Source organism: Bos indicus x Bos taurus, chromosome 5 (assembly GCF_003369695.1).
Source record: "Bos indicus x Bos taurus breed Angus x Brahman F1 hybrid chromosome 5, Bos_hybrid_MaternalHap_v2.0, whole genome shotgun sequence".
NCBI lineage: Eukaryota > Metazoa > Chordata > Mammalia > Artiodactyla > Bovidae > Bos > Bos indicus x Bos taurus.
In genome coordinates this window covers 29,633,102-29,653,690 of record NC_040080.1, presented here as the reverse complement: position 1 = coordinate 29,653,690, position 20,589 = coordinate 29,633,102, and the positions used below count along the sequence as shown (strand labels likewise).

Here is a 20,589-nt window from a genome sequence, read left to right as displayed (position 1 = left end):
CTCTTAAATGTGAAATCTCTAGAAAACTCTCAAATGTGAATCAATTCTTGAACATCTGAAATTTTACTTATATATTGTCTAAAATCCACCCCACTCCAGTACTCTTGCCTGGAAAATCCCATGGACGGAGGAGCCTGGTAGGCTGCAGTCCATGGCGTCGCTAAGAGTTGGGACACGACTGAGCGACTTCACTTTCACTTTTCACTTTCATGCATTGGAGAAGGAAATGACAACCCACTCCAGTGTTCTTGCCTGGAGAATCCCAGGGACGGGGGAGCCTGGTGGGCTGCCGTCTCTGGGGTCACACAGAGTTGGACATGACTGAAGTGACTTAGCAGCAGCAGCATTGTCTAAAATCAAATGCATCCATTTTTCAAAGGTAACAAAAATGTTTTTAGGATGCTTCAGATACAAAAAATAGGAACTTCCCTGGTGGTCCAGTGGTTAAGAGTCCACACTCCCAGTGTGTGGACTAGATCCCTAATGCCACAACTAAGACATGGCACAGCCAAATAAATAAAAGATTTTTAAAAAGATAGGAAAAATGACTCAAGATTTCTCTTTAAAGGATATTCATGTATTTAAGTTCATCTGGCTAAATATCTCCCAGTCTATCTACAGATTCTAAACGTCAGCTCTAACCCTTTATTCTAAAACTCCATAATCTCTAGAAAACTCTTAAATGCGAATCAACTCTTGAATATATGAAATTTTATGTATATATTGTTTCTGCAGGAATAAACCATAAGTATGGTTTATACTGAAATACAAATTTTTACTTGAGCCCCAGAAATTCCAAGTTTCATGAGGCCCTTAACAGCAAAATGGTTACCTATTTTCCTTGCCACTTGCTTCATATATTTTAAAACATTTCCCCTGTAAAGTTCATACTTTCATAAACCATACTGATTAACTCCAAAGGCAAATAAATAGTAGTGTTAAATGAGCAATCCATCACACTCAATTTATAAACAACCTCAGAAAAGAGATAAATCTCAATGGCCTACTATGGTACAACCTCCAAGTTAAAAAAAAAAAAAAAAAAGCCCCACAGAAGTGCAGGGTAGTACAGTTCCACTTTGCATACCTAAGTGGAGGCAGACATGGAGATACAGCCACCCCTCAAGGCAAACCTCTTTTCAAGGATACACAAAGTGCTTCTGTGCTGGGGCAGATGGGAGAAGCAAGACAGACTTTAACTGTAAACACACTTCTGTTTTATTTTAACCACGTATCTCCATTGCTTTTACTTGAAAGTCCAAAATTAGCTGAAAGTGAAACCAAATTAATTTTCTTTAAATTGAACAAAGTAGAACAAGGTCAAGAGACTCATACCCTTGCAATAAATCCAACTAGCAATAGAGTCCATCTACCCAGTGCGTCACATGTTTTGCTTATGAACTTCACCCCAGAAGGAGAGCCTTCTGAGTCCAAATAGCCATGAACACTAAGCAATAGCGAAATACTGCTCACATGCAGTATTACTCATTTGAAAACCAGTACTTCATGTGGATGCAGATCCTCATGAAAGGAAAGCGTATTGCAGGTATTAAAGCACATGAACTCTGTCTACCACTGGCAACAAGCTGCAAATGCAATGGTGCAGGAGCTTAAGGGGCACGTTCTCTGCCCTGAAAGACTGAGAGACACTCTACATCTGGGTGGCATCCCCACAAAGCCTCCCGTTGCCCAACAGGACAAAGTGGAGTCCTGCCACATGACCCCTGCTTGGCACCTCCAACTGCTAGAAAGAGTCCAATCCTAAATCTCCAGGCTCTCTTTTGGTTCCAGATTCATCCCAGAATCAGTGGTTCCCTCCAGTCTCAAGACCGATAAAGACAACAGTTTTAATACAGGAGAGCAAAGGAGACAAATCCTAAGTAATTTATAATCTTGACAGGACAGATACAGATTTCATAGAAAGCAGTGTCCTTCTTCCTACTGTATAACAATATGATCAGAACTAAAAACTGACTTTCTACTTCCACCCAATCTTATGTCTAAGTTTAAGCATGTATTAAAATCTTTCATTCAGTCAGTTCTCCTTCCCAGTGAACACTTACTGATTCTATAAGATGTGAACAAAAGCAGCCTGGGATACGGAAGAAAACCTGAGCCAGAAAAAGCACTCACTCTATTCAGATAGTTTCAGTAACTTAAAGCAGTGCTTTTCAAACTAATACGTATATGAACATCTGTGATCTTATTAACTGCAGATTCTGATTCAGTGGGTTTGGGGTAAGATCCAACATACTGTGATTTTAACAAGAACCTACTTGATGATGCTGCTACAACATTTTAAGTAGCAAGACTCTAAAAGATCTCTTTCATTATTATTACCCAACTGAGACTGACCCAACTAAGGAACTGTCTCATACTGTAGAAGAGTAAGCTAAAGCAAACACACATACACCATGACAAGCGAAAATCCTTAAGTTAAACCACACACACATTACTAAAGATTCCTATGCAATATCTGGGGAAGGGCATAAGCCATTTTGGGGCTTCCCTGGTGGCTCAGATGGTAAAGAATCTGCCTGCAATGCGGGAGACCTTGGTTCGATCCCTGGTTTGGGAAGATAAGCTGGAGGAGAGCATGGCAACCCACTTCAATATTCTTGCCTGAAGAATCCCCATGCAAAGAGGAGCCTGGTGAGCTACAGTTCAGGGTTGCAAAGAATCGGGACACGACTGAGCAACTTTCACTTCACTTCTACAAGCTATTTTTAACATAACAACATTCCCTTTTTCCTTTTTTTCCCATGGGCCCTGTTAAGAAACTGATCTGGCAGATCAGACTCTAACATTTAGAGTAACCAACTACATGGATTTTATGAAAATGGGTTCCTTTGGAAATTCAAGGGCCAACTCACACATACATATAATAGCCTCTTCTTTGATAACTCAAACTACTTCCAAGAAAAACATGTTTGGTAGACATGACCACTGCCAATAAGGCTGTCAATACTGAGAAGACAGGAGCAGAGGAAGAAATAAATGGATGCTACCTTATCATTATGGAGAAGGATGAGACAGTGGTCTTAAAGTAACAGAGTAAGAGAAGTTCATTGACATGGTTTCAGATTCTACACTGCAAATAGTCTCTTAAAAAACAAACTGTTAAGTTCTGGCAAATTATCAAATAGCCACACAATTAACTTTAAAAGTCTATTAAAATACTTCTTTTTCCAACTAAATATTTGCATGAAGCCAGATTTTCTTCATATGGCTCGACTAAATCACTTCACTGCATCAGGCTGAATGCAGAAGCAGACATAAGAAATAGTTGTTCAGCCAGACATTAAGCATAAAACAATGTCACTCTTCTAATTTAACTGGAAAGTAGTTTATTTAAAAAAACTTATTTTTAATTGGCTTATTTTAAAATTAACAAATTTTTTTATGTTTTTAATGTTCTCAGTTTTTATTTTTGACCCTGTAATAGTGGTAACTGTAATCTACATAAACAAGCTCTTTGGTTTCTTCAATAACCTTTTTAACAGCCTCAGTCGTGTCCGACTCTGTGCGACCCCACAGACGGCAGCCCACCAGGCTCCACCATCCCTGGGATTATCCAGACAAGAACACTGGAGTGGGTTGCCATGTCCTTCTCCAATGCGTGAAAGTGAAGTCGCTCAGTCGTGTCTGACTCTTAGCGACCCCATGGACTGCAGCCCACCAGGCTCCTCCGTCCATGGGATTTTCCAGGCAAGAGTACTGGAGTGGGGTGCCATTGCCTTCTCCATTTAACAGCTTTACTGAAATATAATTTGTATTTCTCCATACTTAAGAAAGCAAAGAGGTCCTTAGCAAAATGAGAACCACTGATCCAGACTGTATTTAAAGCAAAGTTTCAAGGTCTCTCTGAAATAGCCTGGAAAGAGTATGTTTCTGACCTGGAATATCCTGATTTTATTCTAGGGTTAAATAGAATCTGAGTCTGAAATTCAGTTTGAGGTGACATGGATGGGGGCAGTCTTATCTGCGGTCTTCTTTCCAGTTATCTGTGAGGAAACTCATCTGGGGTATGAATTTTCCTCATTAAATCTGGGTCCTTCTCCTCTTTCTAGGCTACTGAAATGTGTAACTTTACAAGAGGGTTGAGGATGAGGTGTCATTATGATTATGTATATATATACACACACACTTGATATATATAGCAAATATATAACATGATATGTAAGTGTGTAACATGAAATCAAATGTATTTTATTCTTGTTATCAAAAAACTAAAATATAGGAATTTCAGAATCTCCTGTAACATTGATTAGCAAAGCTGCAGCTCTGCACTGGTGCTTCTCCAACCCTAACTTAGGCCTCCACTTGTCCACTCTGATAAGTTAGGTCTGTGAATCACACACTTTATGCTTTACCCAATTAAATGTCTCCCCAAGACCCAATTACTTGCTGAATGCTCTCCTGCTAGAGGACTAGCCAGGTGGCTGCTAACAAATCAAAGAGCTGTCATGAAACTATTTTTTATTGTTTAAACTTACGATTCCGATCACTGTTGTATTTGTGATATGAAGTAAAGACTATTAAGACCAACCACTAACTAATGGCGTCTTCCAAACAAGATTTCCCTACTGGCAATTCCCTTTCTCCTGGCAATTCCCTTTCTCCCGAGCAATTCCAGCTCTCTGCCAGGAGAATTAAAGTGTAAATACAGGCTAAAGACAAAGTGCCCTTGTCCACAAGTCACATTTTCACAGCTATGCAGCCAAAACAGAAAGAAAAAAACTGGATGCTAAAAACTGACATAAACTTGTATCACCCACAAACCTCACATGAAATTTAAGTTCATCTCAAAAAGCTTTCCTGTTTTAATTGACTTGACAAATTGTTAAATTTTTGAACTTACAAAAAAATAGTAACACCATTTTAATATATCTTATGCATTGGGGTTACAAATAAAAATCTGTAACAACAGACCTCAAAACTGTCAAACTACTAACTTTTATATTAAAAGGTTAAAAACCACTGAGCTCTATTATATACAGATCGAGTGTCATAAAAATGGAGGAGGAAAACAGAATGATCAAGGCATCCAGCCACTATGTTCAAGATTTGGAAGTTACTCATGGAAGTTACACAAAAGAACCCCCTTAATCTCTAAGGATCAAGGTTGTTTTATTTTTGTTCTATAAGTGAAAATACATAATCTTTAGGATGTCTTCAGCTCATTGACTGTATCTGAATTACTACAAAAGAAATATTCTGTAATTTTAACTTTTACTCTATAAATGTAATTTTTTAAGAATGAAATATTGTTCCCTATATGGACTGAAGAAAGTGATGAGTTAGACAAAAATTCTATTACTCTAAGGAACACTTAAACAGGGACAAAAATTATAAACTTTGTTTAATTTTGTTATTGGTAATAAACTTTGGATAGAAATTAGCTTTCAAAGTACTTATCATATTGTAGGTAAACGTAACTACACACAGGGAATTCCTTATCTAATCATATAACAGGGTAAATTATATGGTTAAAAGATGATGCTCCTTTCATCCATAATAAAACTGCCACTCACTACTACAAAGATTACTGTCTCCCCCACACCTGTAATCAAATTACTAGAAATTAAAATTCAAAAACAGAAAAAATATTTAAGATAATCTTTTATTTTTAATTCAAATAAATTGATTTTAATTAATTTACTAAATTAAAACAAAGACCATATTTTCTATTTTAGGCAAACTAAGGCATATGTGGAGGAGATGGTAAGTCCTTATTGATGTCAAACTGTTCCAGTTGCTGGTCAATCAATGACAATTCTGTATTTTTGAAAAGTCTGAAGTTGTACGCCTGATATTACACAACTTTAAGATATTACACATCTTTACTTCAGTTATTAATACCACTCCTCACGTCCTTTTGTTGGAAGAGACTCTCATTTTGTGCCCGGCTCTTTATTCCAGGAACTGACAGAAATTAAAAGCTAAAACTGAACCAGTTAAAAGAAACAGGAACTTCAGGAAAACTATGAACTGCCTGCCTATTACATTTTATGACTTTACCCTAAGGAAAAAGGAGATTATGAAAATTTGTCTCACAAAAGGCAGGCTCTACTATTTTTAGACGACGCCCCACTCTTCACCACAACTGTGAACAAGCGCTACTCCATGCCCTGCCGTGTCTGCCACATGCCCTGCCTTTTTCTGTGCACTTGTGTCAGACTGTATTTTCCAAAGATGTCCACGCCATGCTCACACCTTCCCACATCCTCTTCTTACAACATGGCATCAAGAAATGGGGGGCTGAGGGGTGGGGTGTCTAGCCTACCTCCTCTGAATCTCAGCAAGCTAACACTTGTAGAAGTGACACTTCAGAACTTCCTAGGCTGGGTCATCAAAGACAATCTAGCTCTTGGGACACAGCGTGGGAGCCCTGAACCACACTCACTCACCCAGTAGAGAAATCTGGCTCTCCGGAAGCCACTATGCTAAAGAGATCCCAGAAAGAAAGTACACAGAGCTAGAGATGCCAGAGCCCCGGCTGTTCCAGCTCCAGCTGTTTGAGTCTTCTCGGTCCAGGCCTCACACATGGGACAGCTTCGTGAGTGAGCTTTCTGGTGACTGGTGTCCCCAGACTCTATGCTCCTCCAAGCTGACAGCAAGCAGAGCAGGAATGATCTAATCACGTCAAGCCCTGCTCAGACAGGAGATTTGTAAGCAAAATAATGTTTTAAAACTACTAAATGCTGGCGTTGCTTGTCATGCAGCCCTAGGAACTGGAACAATGCCTGATGTGTATTAACTCATGTAGTGCTTACAACAACCACATGAGGTAATCACTATTTACTAATATTCAGTTCCGTGGTGGCTCAGAAGGTAAAGCGTCTGCCTACAATGCGGGAGACCTGGGTTCGATCCCTGGGTTAGGAAGATCCCCTGCAGAAGGAAATGGCAATCCACTCCAGGACTATTGCCTGGAAAATCCCATGGACAGAGAAGCCTGGAAGGCTACAGTCCATGGGGTCGCAAAGAATCGGACACAGCTGAGCGACTTCACTTCACTTCAAGTATGAGTAGCCTCATCTTACAGATAAGAGAGGCTGAGCAAAAAGACTGAGCAGATAAAAGAGACACAAAAATTATGTGACTTGTCCAAAGCACTAATGCCAAACAACCTGTCACATTTATATGAAGGACAAATGTGTCAATTACTGACTTCAGAAATACTGAAATGTTGTCTATATTACACATCAAGATAAGGTGGCACAGTTTCAGCTGGTGTGTACCCATAGGAAACTATTTCTCTGCTTTTGTATCTACAATGCATACATACACACAGAAGATATTTAGCATCTACATGTAATTTGCCTCGTTTGAACAGATGGCTTTACTAACAAGATGATGTATTAAATTTGATTTCTACAAGTCAATTGGTTTCATAAAAAAATTAACTCAAGGTCAGTCATAGAAAGCAACACTATTCTCACATAGAACCTGTCCCAAATTTAGATAGTGGCCCACGGAACCAGATCATGAGCCTAACAATATCAGTGTAAAATTCAACTCCAAAATACTTGCTCCAGGGACAAGGAAGCACTCACTTTAGTTTTCATATATAAAAAACAAACAGTAAGTTTTGAGATTAGTCTCAACCAGAATTAAGGAATTTAGACTACATCTGATTTCTCTAAGACTGCTTGGTTCTGCCTTCCCAACTGCCACGGTCCTGTAGGCTTTCAGAGCTTTAAACTCAGAAGCAATTAGGGGGACCAAAGTAAAGGTAAGCGCCTCGTTTATTTTACGCTACATATGCTCAGGTCCAACTTCCCTAAGGTCTTTCCTACTCATCTAAGACGGAAGATTCCGTTGATTTGTGTAAGATGAGTCAGTCACCTATAAACCTCTTATTCAGGTTGAACTCCTAAACCTAGCTGGTGCCTTGCACGTGGGAAAAGCTCACATTTTAGTCACAAATTTAAGTAGGCGTTTTAAGGCAAGTAAAATATATGGCTTTGTCACACTGAGATAATCATAAAAATTAATTAGAGGCACACAAAATCATTGGCCAACACCAAGATATTATTATTACGATTATTACTGTAATTACAAGCTATTATCACTGTAATTTAAAAAGCTAAATGGATTTTTCTAATCAAGAAAAAGACTACTCTCTATCCCCACAATTATTTCTCTGAATAAAGACAAAAGATTTTTCCCCAAGATCCAGCAGTATTCACCAAATTGGCCAAAAGGGACTTTATGCAACAATGATGAAATATAGTTCTTGGAAAACAAGACGTTACATCTTGTATCACCACCATGCACTGTGCACATTATTTTCAATTGTTTCTCATCTCTAGTCTATTGCCCTTTAAGATTACTCCACCCACATTTTTCATCCAGCTTAAGACATCAGTAAGCAATTACCTTCAGAACAACTGTAATACTAGAAACATTTCTACTTCAGTAAAATTACACTAAGAGTTATCTTTTACCTTCTTAAAACGGTTTCCAAAAAAATGTCTATACACAATGATATATTTAAAAATCTGCTATGAAAAACAATACTCATTTTATACAGAAGCAATCACATAGGCATTTTGTGTTTAAGTGTTAAATCATGAAAATGATTTTATTAGATGACTTCAGCCTAAGAATGACTACAGTAGAATCCAACACCTCAAAAGACATGTTTGAATGACTGCTAACAGCAATTTAAATCACTAAAAAGTCTACTGCTCATTCATCCCACCCTCAGTACTTTAACAAGTATTTATAAAAAGTAATGACAAACATTTTATAACTTAGAAATGAACTAGTTAGTGGGCTTCCCTGGTGGCTGAGTAAGAAACAATCTACTGCCCAAAGCAGGAGGCATGGGTTTGATCCCTGGTCTGGAAAGATGCCACATGCCGAGGAGCAGCTAAGCCCCTGCACCACACAACTGAGCCTGTGCTCTAAAGCCTACATGCTGCAACTACTGACCCACGTGCCACGCAATGAGAAGCCGTGCACCACAACTGCAGAGTAGCCACTGCCCACCTCACTAGAGAAAAGCCAGCACAGCAACGAAAACCCAGCACAGGCATAAAGAAATAAATAAGTACATAAAAGGGAAATGTTTAAAAAAAAAAAAAAGAAAGAAATGAACCACTAAGTGTATTTACTAAGAAATACTAATATCCATCTAAAATCTTTGTTTTCTCTAATTGGTTTAATACTTTATCTTTCTAGAAACTTGAAATATAAATCAAAACCAGAAAACAAGTCAAGGACTTTGAAAAGTGTTACAATTAAAGAAAAAAATGTCAATAAAGACTCTACCCCCCTAAAAACTGAGTAACTACAATACTTCAAAAAAATTAACTCCTGTATTTCATAGTCTTATAAGGAATCTAGGTTACAAAGTCTAACTATACAATTACAAACAGAGACTAAAGCCCAGAAATGTAAATGAGCTCAAGCACAGAAGACACTCTTTGCAAAAAAGACAGGATGAATATTAAAACAGCCAATAAATTTTAGTTAAGCTTCCCTGGTCAAAGCTGTTAAAACAGTCCTACAGGCAGTGTAACAGCTAAGACCCCACCCAGAGCCAGGCCCGTCAGCCTTCTCCAGGGGCTGTGTGACTTTGGGCAGGGTACAGTCAGTGTGTACTTTCTCACCTCACTGGTTATGTGGATGCAGTTATGAAAGAAAGTGAAGTCGCTCAGTCGTGTCCGACTCTTTGCGACCCCATGGCCTGTAGCCTACCAGGCTCCTTGGTCCATGGAATTTTCCAGGCAAGAGTACTGGAGTGGGTTGCCACTTCCTTCTCCAGAGGATCTTCCCAACCCAGACTGAACTCAGGTCTCCTGCATTGCAGGCAGACGCTTTACCATCTGAGCCACCAGGGAAGCTATGAACTTAATCATAGCTTCAGTGAACTATGTGGATGCAGTGAACTTCATCAAATCCTTTCAATAAGCTCAAGCCTCAGATTCTTAAGCAAACTAGACAATCAATAGTGGTTTTCTTCTAAAACAGTGTGTCGATCTATTTTTTTCTCCTGAGAAACAAAATGTAAGTTTGGGAATCCTGCTTTTTAAAACTTCAAATAATCACAACTTTTTTCAAATACTGTTTCCCCTTATGCTATTAAAAGGAACTGAATATTCATTGGAAGGACTGATGCTGAAGCTCCAATACTTTAGCCACCTGATGCAAAGAGCCAACTCTTTGGAAAAGACCCTGATGCTGGGAAAGATTGAAGACAGGAGGAGAAGGGGACAACAAGAGGATGAGATGGTTGGATGGCATCACTGACTCGATGGACATGGGTTTGAGCTCTAGGAGTTGGTGATGGACAGGGAAGTCTGGCGTGAGTGCTGCAGTCCACGGGGTCGCAAAGAGTCGAACATGACTGAGTGACGGAACTGACTTGATTAAGAGGAACTAGGGGAAGACATAAGGGACAGAATGGTTCTTCTTGTTTCCTGCAGCCACACAAATGACAGCAAGAAAGAAGAAATATGTACACCCACAGTTGGGCTTCCCTGCTGGCTCAGCAGTGAAGAATCCACCTTCAGAGACATAGGTTCAATCCCTGGGTGGGGAAGATCCCTTTAAGAAGGAAATGGCAACCCACTCCAGTATTCTTGCCTGGGAAACCCTGTGGACAAAGGAACCTGGCATGCTACAGTCCATGGGGTCACAGAGTCGGAAACGACTTAGCAACTAAACATCATCCACAATCAGCTGAATTCAACGAATTAATGAGTTACTTTACTCAGAGAGTGTAATATGTGAGTGTGGTATAGCTAAGTGCTGGAAGTATAAAGATAAATAGGACCTGATTTTAAAATATTATAGCCTACAGAAGACAAACACAAATGGATACTTCAAAACAACACCATAAATATGAATTAGAATTACGGTGACTTTTGAACCCAGAAGAACCTAAAGTATCTTTGAGATCTTGGATATAGCAAAGACACAACCTACAATATTCTGGGTTTGTCTAAAGGACAGGAAATACAGACACACTGAGGCTATATTAACAGTTTCCTATTCTCAGTGAGCACACATTCTAACAACAGATGAACAGTAAATAATTACTCCAATTGTGACAGGGCTAATGCAGAATTTGAAATGGACAATGAGCCTAACAAAGTATTGGGGATAGTTGCCTGAGAAGTTGTTCAAGATAAGACCTAATCAAGACAGGAGTTACTATATTTATCTCCTGACTTCCATTTAGAGCACTTGCCAAATCATATTTGAGTTCCAAACCACTTTTTATTATTTAGTCCAAAACCCTCACTTCCAAGAAAAAGAGTCAAACTGAAGTTCAGAGAAATGAAATCAACTGCCAGATTTCCTGCAGGCAGTCTCTAGTAATGCCAGAGCTACAATACTGATTATTCTCACTAGAGTATTCTTTCCTCATTTTACACATGAGAAATGGGAGGATAAATGACAATATCAATCAATCACAGCCCTAGGCCCTTTACATATTCCATCTCACTTAATCAAGATATGTCTCCTGTTTTGAAAGGTAAGGAAACAACTTCTGAGAAGACAAATTATAAGACCAAGGCTTTCTGACTTACAGGTTCATGCTCTTTCACTACCCAATGTTTCTTTCATTGTTTCAGTGATAGACGGGTCTACAAAAATACAGTAAGGTATTGTTCCAATAAAATCCTCAAGGAAAAAACTTTGTACTCAGAAATAGTAACACTATTTCTCTTATTCATCACTGCAGAGATTAGCTTTTCTTTCCTTCAAGTCAATTTCCCAAGTGTGACTTTCCCCAGCTTGACCCCCGCTCAAAGTCTCTTCACTTCACACCTGTACTATTCCTTCTACCTCCTAATTGGTCTCCCAGCTCCCAAGCTTTCTTTCTCTACCTTTGCCACGTGTGATTAATTTTCCTGTAACACAAAGTTTCATCATTCGTTCAAAATACATTTTAAAATACCTAAAATAAGCATTAAGCACTGTACCAGGTAATGCAGATAGAGCAATGATCAAAACAGACGTGGTTCCCGTTCTCAAGGAGCACACATTCTCCCAAGAGCAATGAGTAGTAAATCATCACTCAAATTGTGATAAAGACAATGCAGAACTTGAAGTGCAAGCACTATGTATCTAACAAAGAATCAGGGAGAGGCTGCTTGAGAAAATGTTTAAGGTAAAACCTGATCATGATTGGAGTTACAAAAACAGAAGTCGGGGAGAGCCAAAGAAACCAATTCACCAACCTACAGTAAGAAAGATGGGCACACCTGTGTTGGCACAAAAGGCCACACTTCTCCCATTCATTATTTCCCAGTTTTCAATGTGGAACCTCTTGTCTCGGCAGGAAGTTTCCTGAATACGCTAGGCTCTTTCCTTCCTATGCTTCATTTAAGCTTTCTAGAAATTTTCTTTTCATCACTCAACTAACTCTAAAATCCAGTCCGTTTCTCTCATCAAAACTTTAGTTATCGACTACAATACGCTACAGTTCGGGCTTTTTTCTTTTAAATATCACCATTTTATCTACTTTTGGTTGCCCTGGGTCTCTGTTGCTGCGCAAGGGCTTTCTCTAGTTGCAGCGAGCGGAAGCTACTCTTCCTTGTGGTGAATGGGCTTAGTTGCTCCACAGCATGTGGTATCTTCCCAGACCAGGTATCAAGCCTGTGTCCCCTGCACTGGCAGGCAGATTCTTAACCACTGGACCACCAGGGAAGTCCTCTACAGCCTTAACTTTAATATACTAGGTCATAAACAATTTACAGAAAAACCAGAAAATGATGGAATCGTCTTTTTACTCTCCTTTAAAAATTAACCAAATGGGAAGAAACACATGTATACTTCTTATCACTAAACGGTTCAATGCCAACCATCAGTCAATGCTCAACAAAGATTTTTTAAACACCCAAACATCTACCTGATCTCCTATCCATGCCCAAAACTGTTCAGTTAGTTCTAAGGTCAATGTTTTTATTATTTCCCCAAATGTATACTATCAGTCACAAAAATGAACTCAACCTGTGGTAAAATTAATTGCAAACCCATTACCATTACTAGAAAACATATCCCAAAACCCTTTAGTAATAGATCAGCAGTGTTACATATTAAAAACTATTAAAAATGAAAGGCATTAAGAAGCCTTTTAGATCAACCATATATGTTAAAGTAAATGATTAAGATGTAGATTTTGTAATAAAATCTTTTGATATGGCATATCCGTTTGCAAGTTTCTGATGCATTCATTTACAGATAACATGCCACATATTTAACAGCTTGTTTAGGACTTTGGGGGGCTTCCCAGGTGGCTCAATGATAAAGAATGCACCTGCCAATGCAAGAAAAGACACAAGTTCCATCCCTGGGTCAGGAAGATCTGGAAGAGGAAAAGACAACCCACGCCAGTCTTCTTGCCTGAAATATTCCAAGGACAGAGGAGCCAAAGGGCTGCAAAAAGTCTGACACAACTGAGCAACTGAGAACTGCACATAATTAGGTGTGGCTTCCTAGGTGGCTCAGTGGTAAAAAAAAAAAAAAAAAGAAAGAAAGAAAAAAAATCCGCCTTAGATGTGGGTTTGATCCCTGGCTGGGAAACATCCCCTGGAGAAGGAAATGGCAACCCACTCCAGTCTTCTTGCCTGGAAAATCCCATGGAGAGAGGAGCCTGGCGAGCTACAGTCCATGGAGTTGCAGAGAGTCAGACACAACTCATCAACTGAACAACAGCATAGTATCTTTTGGCATTTCAGATCTTAAACTGCTTCAACAAGAGACCAATGTTACCTTAGGCTACAATTGGCTCAAACGCACAGTCTGTACCCCCGTCCATGAGGTCAAGTGCTTTGTCTCAGTCACTGCCGTTGTGTACCGAACACCTAGAATAGTACCCACATAATGGGGCTTCTGCATACATCTGTGGACTAAATACCTACCTAGCACATAATAAATGCTTAGTAAAGTGTGTGCCAAATACTGCACATTTATTCCCCACAACCACCTTACAGGAAAGGAACTATTAATGTCCCTCTTCTGCAGATAAAAAACCTGAAGTAGTACTAAGATGTTAAATAACCTAAATGACTGTCCCACGGTCACCCAGCTTCAGTGACAGCCAGAATTCAAATCCAAGCGTTCTGACTCATGGTGTACTCTTAACCACTTCTCTTGCTATCCTTCTCTCATTAACTTCAAATTTTCCATTTGCCTTTGATAAAACATTGGGCATTTTTCTACTATAAATGCTTCTAAACAGTGGTTAAAATAAAAACAAAAAACCCCAAGTGCCTATCCATTTTGGATTTTTCTATCAACTTATTTTGTAAATATGCTCTTTACAGAAAGTTACAGAGTTTCCAATCATTTAAAAATTATTTATTGGGCACCTCTGGATTGCCTCTAAACTGACAGTTCTTAGCTTAGACCAGACATTTCCGAGACTGATAAAAACTACTGACATCTTCTCAGAGAAACGTCCACATGAAATTTTCCATTCAATCTCACTGACCTTACTAGAGTATGCCCCCAGAGAAAAAGTTGGCCTTAAATCACTATACCAAGTACAATAATCCAACCAAAGGCATCAATTCCTGGCCCTCACTTTATAGTCTTCCTTATACAAATTCTACTGCTGGTATTTCAGTTTAATTCTAAGAACTGAGTACACACCGTAAGCACATACTGCTAAGACACTACAAAGATGGAAATGAGCTAAACCGTCCCTGCTCTCAAAACTACCATGTTACAACAAAAAGGATGAAGCAAAGCATTCAAATAGGAGGTCTTCAGAATAGTCGACAGGGCTTCTTAATAGAGAGTCATGAAAACCTTAATAAAACCTTCATGGGAAAACCTAACCTGGTCTTACAGTTAAGGAATTAAGGGTCAAAGATGTTAGCAATACTAAGATTTGAATCTCATCCTTTGACCCTTGATTACAGGCTATTCATGTTGCAATATTCTACATCCTTCCATCTATATAGAACAGAGCCACAAACTGGGAGGAAAAAGCAAGGAAGAAACACAAATATGGTACTAAGAGCAATACCATATTTCCTTTTAATTAAAAGACCACATTTTCTTTTAATTAAAAGGAAGACCATATTTGCTTTTAATTAAAGGGAAGAAGAAATTAATACATTTAAAAAGACTTAATTTGTCATGGTATTTTGAAGGGTTTTGAAAGGCTGTCTCCATCAACAGAAATTTGAAGCAATTATTTTGTATCATAATATGAATAAAAAGAAAAGTGGGGAAAATGTTGTCTGCTAAGTGAAGATGTATGAAGAAAATGTGAGCAGGTACATTTAGGTCATAAAATCCTTGGCTCTCTTTCTCTCAGAAGACTTGCTCTGAGGAAACTAGTTGCTAGGTCCTAAGAACACATAAGGAGCCTTACAGAGATACTGACCTGGTAACTGAGGCCACCTGCCAAAAGCTATATAAGTGAGATGGTTTCCAGCCCCAGTCAAGCCTTCAGATGACTGCAGTGCTGGCCAACACTTTCGCTGCAATAAGAGACCAAGCCAGAACCACCCAGCTAAGTAGCTCCGTTCTTGACTTCTAGAAACCACATGTGGTACTAAATGTTTGTTTCTTTAAGTTGCTAAATCTGGAGCATATTTGTTAGACAGCAATAAATAGCTAACACAATAGTTAAGGTGTGAAATCACTAACTTTGAAATCAAAGTTTGTGCTAATTAAAAGTTTCAGAGCAATATGCAAGACGGATGAGAGGAAAGTGTTTTGTCTATCTCTCACCATATCCAATGGAGTCCTTCCTGCACATGGTAAATACCTAAGCTTGGTAACAAACTAGCATACACACAAGATTTCCTAACTGACCCAACGAGAACAGCCTCAAAGTTTCTTAAAAGTAAAATGGTTCCCTTGAATCTTTCCATATAAGTTCAATCCTGAAGGCTGTAGTTTTACTGTTGTTTACTTTTTAGCACAGAGCCATACCTTCCTTAACTGAAAATTACAATACGTAATCAATGAAAACTGAGACTAAATTGTTAGCAGCTCTTCTCTAAATTTAGTCAAAACTAAAAGGTAGCTTAAAAGTGGTTCCGGAGAGACTATAAGCAGCTGCTTCAGAGTTGAAAGGCAAATAGTGAAAAGCAGTTCCATCATGAAGTATGAGCAAAATACTTTTATCAGTATTTGATTGTCTCAACCATACAGAGCCTTAATAGATCTTGATGATAACCTCAGCATGAAGCTTTCTAGTATTAATCCAATTTAAAAGTTTAGCCTCCATACTAGAAAAAAAATCTTCCCAATCATACTACTGGGCAAGTGGGCAACATAACCCTGTTTTCCCAGCGTCAAAATGATCTTAATTAAACCTCAAAGTTTGCAACCCATAAAGCTGGGAATCCAAATGTTAATTCTCAAAACAGTAAGGGCCTGTAGTCTATGCTGATGATTAAGCTTCACACTAAATGCCCTTCCCTATATGCACCCATCACTTGACATCTGAATTTACCTAGAAAGGCTGATAAAAGTGGCTTTTTCAAAATAAATCATACCTTATATTCTATCTGGGGAGGAAAAACTATAATACAAAAAAGAGACAAATAACCACAAAATACAGGCTGTTATTATCAATTCACTTATACGGACAAGCAACTAAAAATATAAACTAACTTTTACACTAAAAAAAAATTTCAGAGGCATTTCAAGTTCTAAAATTCTATTTAAAAGTCAACTTAGGCTCTGAAATTAGCTTAAAAGGTGGTAATTTTTTAAAAAGTACTTAAGCTTAGATTCAAAGTTAAACAAAAGCTAGTTTTTAGTGGCCTCACATGGCTAAATATTCTCTCCAAAGAAAATTCCATTATCTTTATAACCGAAGTTAAGAGTAAACATATATCAACTTTAAGGTTTCCTAATCTTACCAAAATAAACATCAGTACACTTAACGCTGGTTTTGAATAACTTTCTCCTGGGGAAAACAATGTTTTTGGAATTGTGTGACTTAATCATTTTATAAGTTAATCATTTTCACAACACTTCAAATATGTGTTGTAAACTGACTCCTTGGATCACAAGCTTTATATCCAAATCTTTACAGTTAGTTCTTTCTTCAAAAGAAGCACTTAAGAGTTAAAAATATTTAAGATATTTCAACACGTTCTAAAGAATGTTACATAAACTCAAAAGTATAATCTTATTTCAATGTGAAAGCTCAATAGACATTCTAACAAAAGAGTAAATTCTAATGATAATAAAATCTTTCCAACAGGAATGCCTCATGTTTTTAAAAAGCACTTTAAAACCACGATATCCTTCCATCAGTTACAAATATAAAGACTTCCCACCATGAAATCAATCTATAAAATCCACAGATTGATGTAATCTGCATGGCAGTTTATAAGAATTATGAATCCTTTGCAAACTTAAAATAACTCAAAAAAAAAAAAAAAAACCTGAAAAGCAAAGGAGGGGGGCATTTCAAAGTTAATATTATCAAGATCACAACCAGTTTCACTTAGCAATAAAGGTTTTTTCATACAAGTGATAAATTCATTACCCTGTAATGGTAAAAAGATTATAGTATTTTGTAGTCTCTAATATTTAAGCATCCAGAAGAGCAAGTATGCCTTTTTATCAAATTTTAACCTTATTTGGACTTGTGACACCAGCATCTTACTCCTTACTCTGAAATGAGGTAAGAATTACATATTCAAGTGAGTATCTAATAAAAATTACGTCAAAACTCCACTTGCTTAAGTATTACTGGACCAACTACTCAGTCTCCTAAAATGAAATAGTTGACAGACATTAAATTAAAAAAAAAAAAAAAACCCCAACAATCTGGCATATACTGCTTATAGCTTATTTAAAGAGAGTAATTCTAACTCTGGTGAAGTGGAACTAGCAGGGGACTTGAGAACCTTTGTTCAGATCCAGCTCCACCACTTCCATTCCATAGTTACTGTTTTGAGTAAGACACTTAACTTGCTTCTTCTGTGTTTAAGCCTTGCACCAGAGTTGTGAAAATGAAATGATTGGCACATTTAAATCCTGCAGTGCTACTAGGCAAGTTTGTGTGTATGCTAGGTAAACAGAACAACTGTGGAAGACACTGAATTGTATGAACTAATGTAAACTTTTAAGTATCTACTGGTACCAATGAAGGCGTATACAGTAAAACGACAAATAATACATGCTTCGTTAGGCAGTTCACACCAATTTTTGATTTTCTTAAAGACATTCTCCTTCCTATCCTGCCTACATAGTTCAGGACAATTTTTTCAAGGTTTGCAGTGTATTTTACCCCATTCAAAGTTATTTCCTTAGATATTAAAATAAATGTCAAATAGAATTTGATGCTGTATTTTCAAAATATTTAGGGCTGTGAATTCCTCATAATACTAAATATAAGCCAATGTGTTCATTTTTATCAGTTAACAATAGAACTCCTGGAACTTTAGAATACTTAAACTTTCAAATCCAAGCCAATATCGATTGTTAAAATTCTACTGCTCATCCAAACATTAGCAGACGGTCAAAATAACTGCTAATATACTTTAGATGCAGTACAATACGCATGACGTGGTTCTGTTCTATCAAAATAAAATACATTAACAACCAATTAGTTAAAATATGAAATCTTCCGAAGATGAAAAGTAATGACAATAACATCTGAAACACACCATAACAATGAGTATCTTAAAACCCCCAAAAAATGAAGCGCATTTTTGTCAGTCTCCACATTCTTTCTAAAAAGCTTTAGAAAACTACTAATCCCTTCAGAAATCTCGCCAAAACATGACTTTAAATATTATCACCTAAAATCACGACTCATGTTGAATCATTAGTGTACACAGATTTTAAAACGCATACTAACATGTTGTACCTTAAGACTGCATTTTGTTACTACTGCAACTCTCTTCGGCTCGGTAAAGTTACCTTAAACGACACCAACTCATTATTCTCTTACAAAACGATGTGTACAGTTTGAGAACTTTCTCCCCAGTATGACCACCAACCAAATAAAGAGAGGTTATTAAAATCATTTTGGAGACCAGGTTAAGGAAGATATGAGGAATTCTGGAAGCGCTAGTCAAATAGAAAAGAATAGTCTTTTTTTCCCTAAGTAAAAGAAAAGTGATGGTTGGGGTCCCCCTCCCTGAACAAGGAAGTTCTCTTACATCCAGGCGAGACCAGCCATGTTGGAAAACACTTGTCAGTTACAGTTGTGACAAGTCTTCGCCAACACCGCCCGGGGAAGCTAACCTTGTGTACCGAGGTGTGTACATCAAGGCCCTCTTCAGCTCCGCCGGAGGTTCTGGGCCTACTTTGGGGATGGTTTCCGAGTTGGAGCCGTCCTTCGGTCCGAACGGAGTGCAGAGCCGAGGGGGAAAGAGGGCGGGGAAAGGAGAGTTGGGGGGAAAAGGGTTTTGAAGAGTTGGAAGCCGCTATCCGCAGCGAGAGGGGCGCGGCGGCAGGGAGAGGTTTCCGAGTTGAGAGCCGGGGGGGGGTGGGGGGGAGGGGCCGAGGATTCGGGGAACAGGGGGACTCTCAGCAGAAAAGTCCCCCTCGGAGGGGCCCAGGAGCGCCAGAGGAGGAAGGGAAGCGGAGGAACGCTTCGGGGTACTGACCTGTCCTCCGAGTCCATGCGGCTCAGGGGTTCCCCATCCGACGACATCTCCAAGCTGCCTCGCCGGCCCCCGGAGGTCGCGCTGCTTCCGCCTCCCCCGGTCCCGTAGCCCTCGTCGCCGCCGCTGGAGACGACGCTGCTGCTACTGCTGCCGCCCCCGCCGCCGCCCTGGCTGCCCCGCGGTCCCTTGGGCTCCTCCAGGCCCTCCTTGCCGTCCCCATCCCCGCTGCTGCTGCTGGCGGCGCCGGGGCTCAGCGAGCGCGTCTCGTCGCTGCTGCTCCCGCCGCTGCTGCTGCCCACCAGGCTCTCGGCGCTGCTTTCCTCCTCGCCCCCGCCACTGCTGCTCTCGTCCTCCTCCTCCTCGTCGTCGTCCTCCTCCTCGTCGTCGTCCTCCCCGGCCTGGCTGGCGCTCTCGGGGCTCGGCTCCGACATCGTCTCCGCCTCGCCGCCCCCCACTCCGCCGCCGCCCCCACCGCCGTTCAGCAGCAGCGCCGCCACCGCCTCGGCCTCCGCCTCCTCCTCCTCCTCCTCCTCCTCCTCCTCCTCGGGGGGCTCAGCCCGGCCCCGCGCCGCCGGCCCGGGGCTGCCAGGGGGCAGAGGGCTCAGGCGGGAGAGCTCCTCCAGGTCGGCCATGTCGGTGAGAGCGGCGGCCATGGCGGCGCCTGCTCCTCCTCCTCCTCCTCCTCTGGCTCCTCCGCCTCCCCGCCGCCGCCGCCGCCTCCCTCTCTCGACTCTCGCTCCCTCGCCCCCCCTCCCAAACGCCCCAAACTCGGCCGACGCCGCGGCAGAGCGGGAGGAGGGCCCGCGAGCTGCGTCAGCCTGCACACGCGCTACGGAACCCGCGCGGGGACAGGCGCGCCACTGCGCTCACTCACGCGGAGACGGCTGCGCGCCTGCGCGGCGGCACGCGGTGGCGCCTCCCCTCGGCTGCGGGCTCCGCGCCCGCGCCCCCGGCCGCGCCCCCTCTGGGCCCCCGCCCGGACCCGCCGGGACTCAGAGTTTCCGCGGGGGCTGCCCACGCCTTCCCC

General features: G+C 40.3%; 1 protein-coding gene across 2 annotated transcripts in view; it reads right to left on the bottom strand.

Annotated features, from left to right (window-relative positions):
* AEBP2 (AE binding protein 2) overlaps positions 1–20,361 on the bottom strand; it is a 63,092-nt gene extending 42,731 nt beyond the window's left edge. The window contains exon 1 of one of the 2 annotated variants that reach the window (XM_027541469.1): positions 19,563–20,361. In XM_027541469.1, coding sequence (XP_027397270.1) covers positions 19,563–20,215 — 653 coding nt within the window. In that variant the 5' untranslated portion in view covers positions 20,216–20,361. Of the gene's footprint in view, positions 1–19,197; positions 19,291–19,562 lie in introns of those variants that run through there. The other variant, XM_027541470.1, reaches the window with a different exon arrangement.
* Positions 20,362–20,589: the final 228 nt, after the last annotated feature.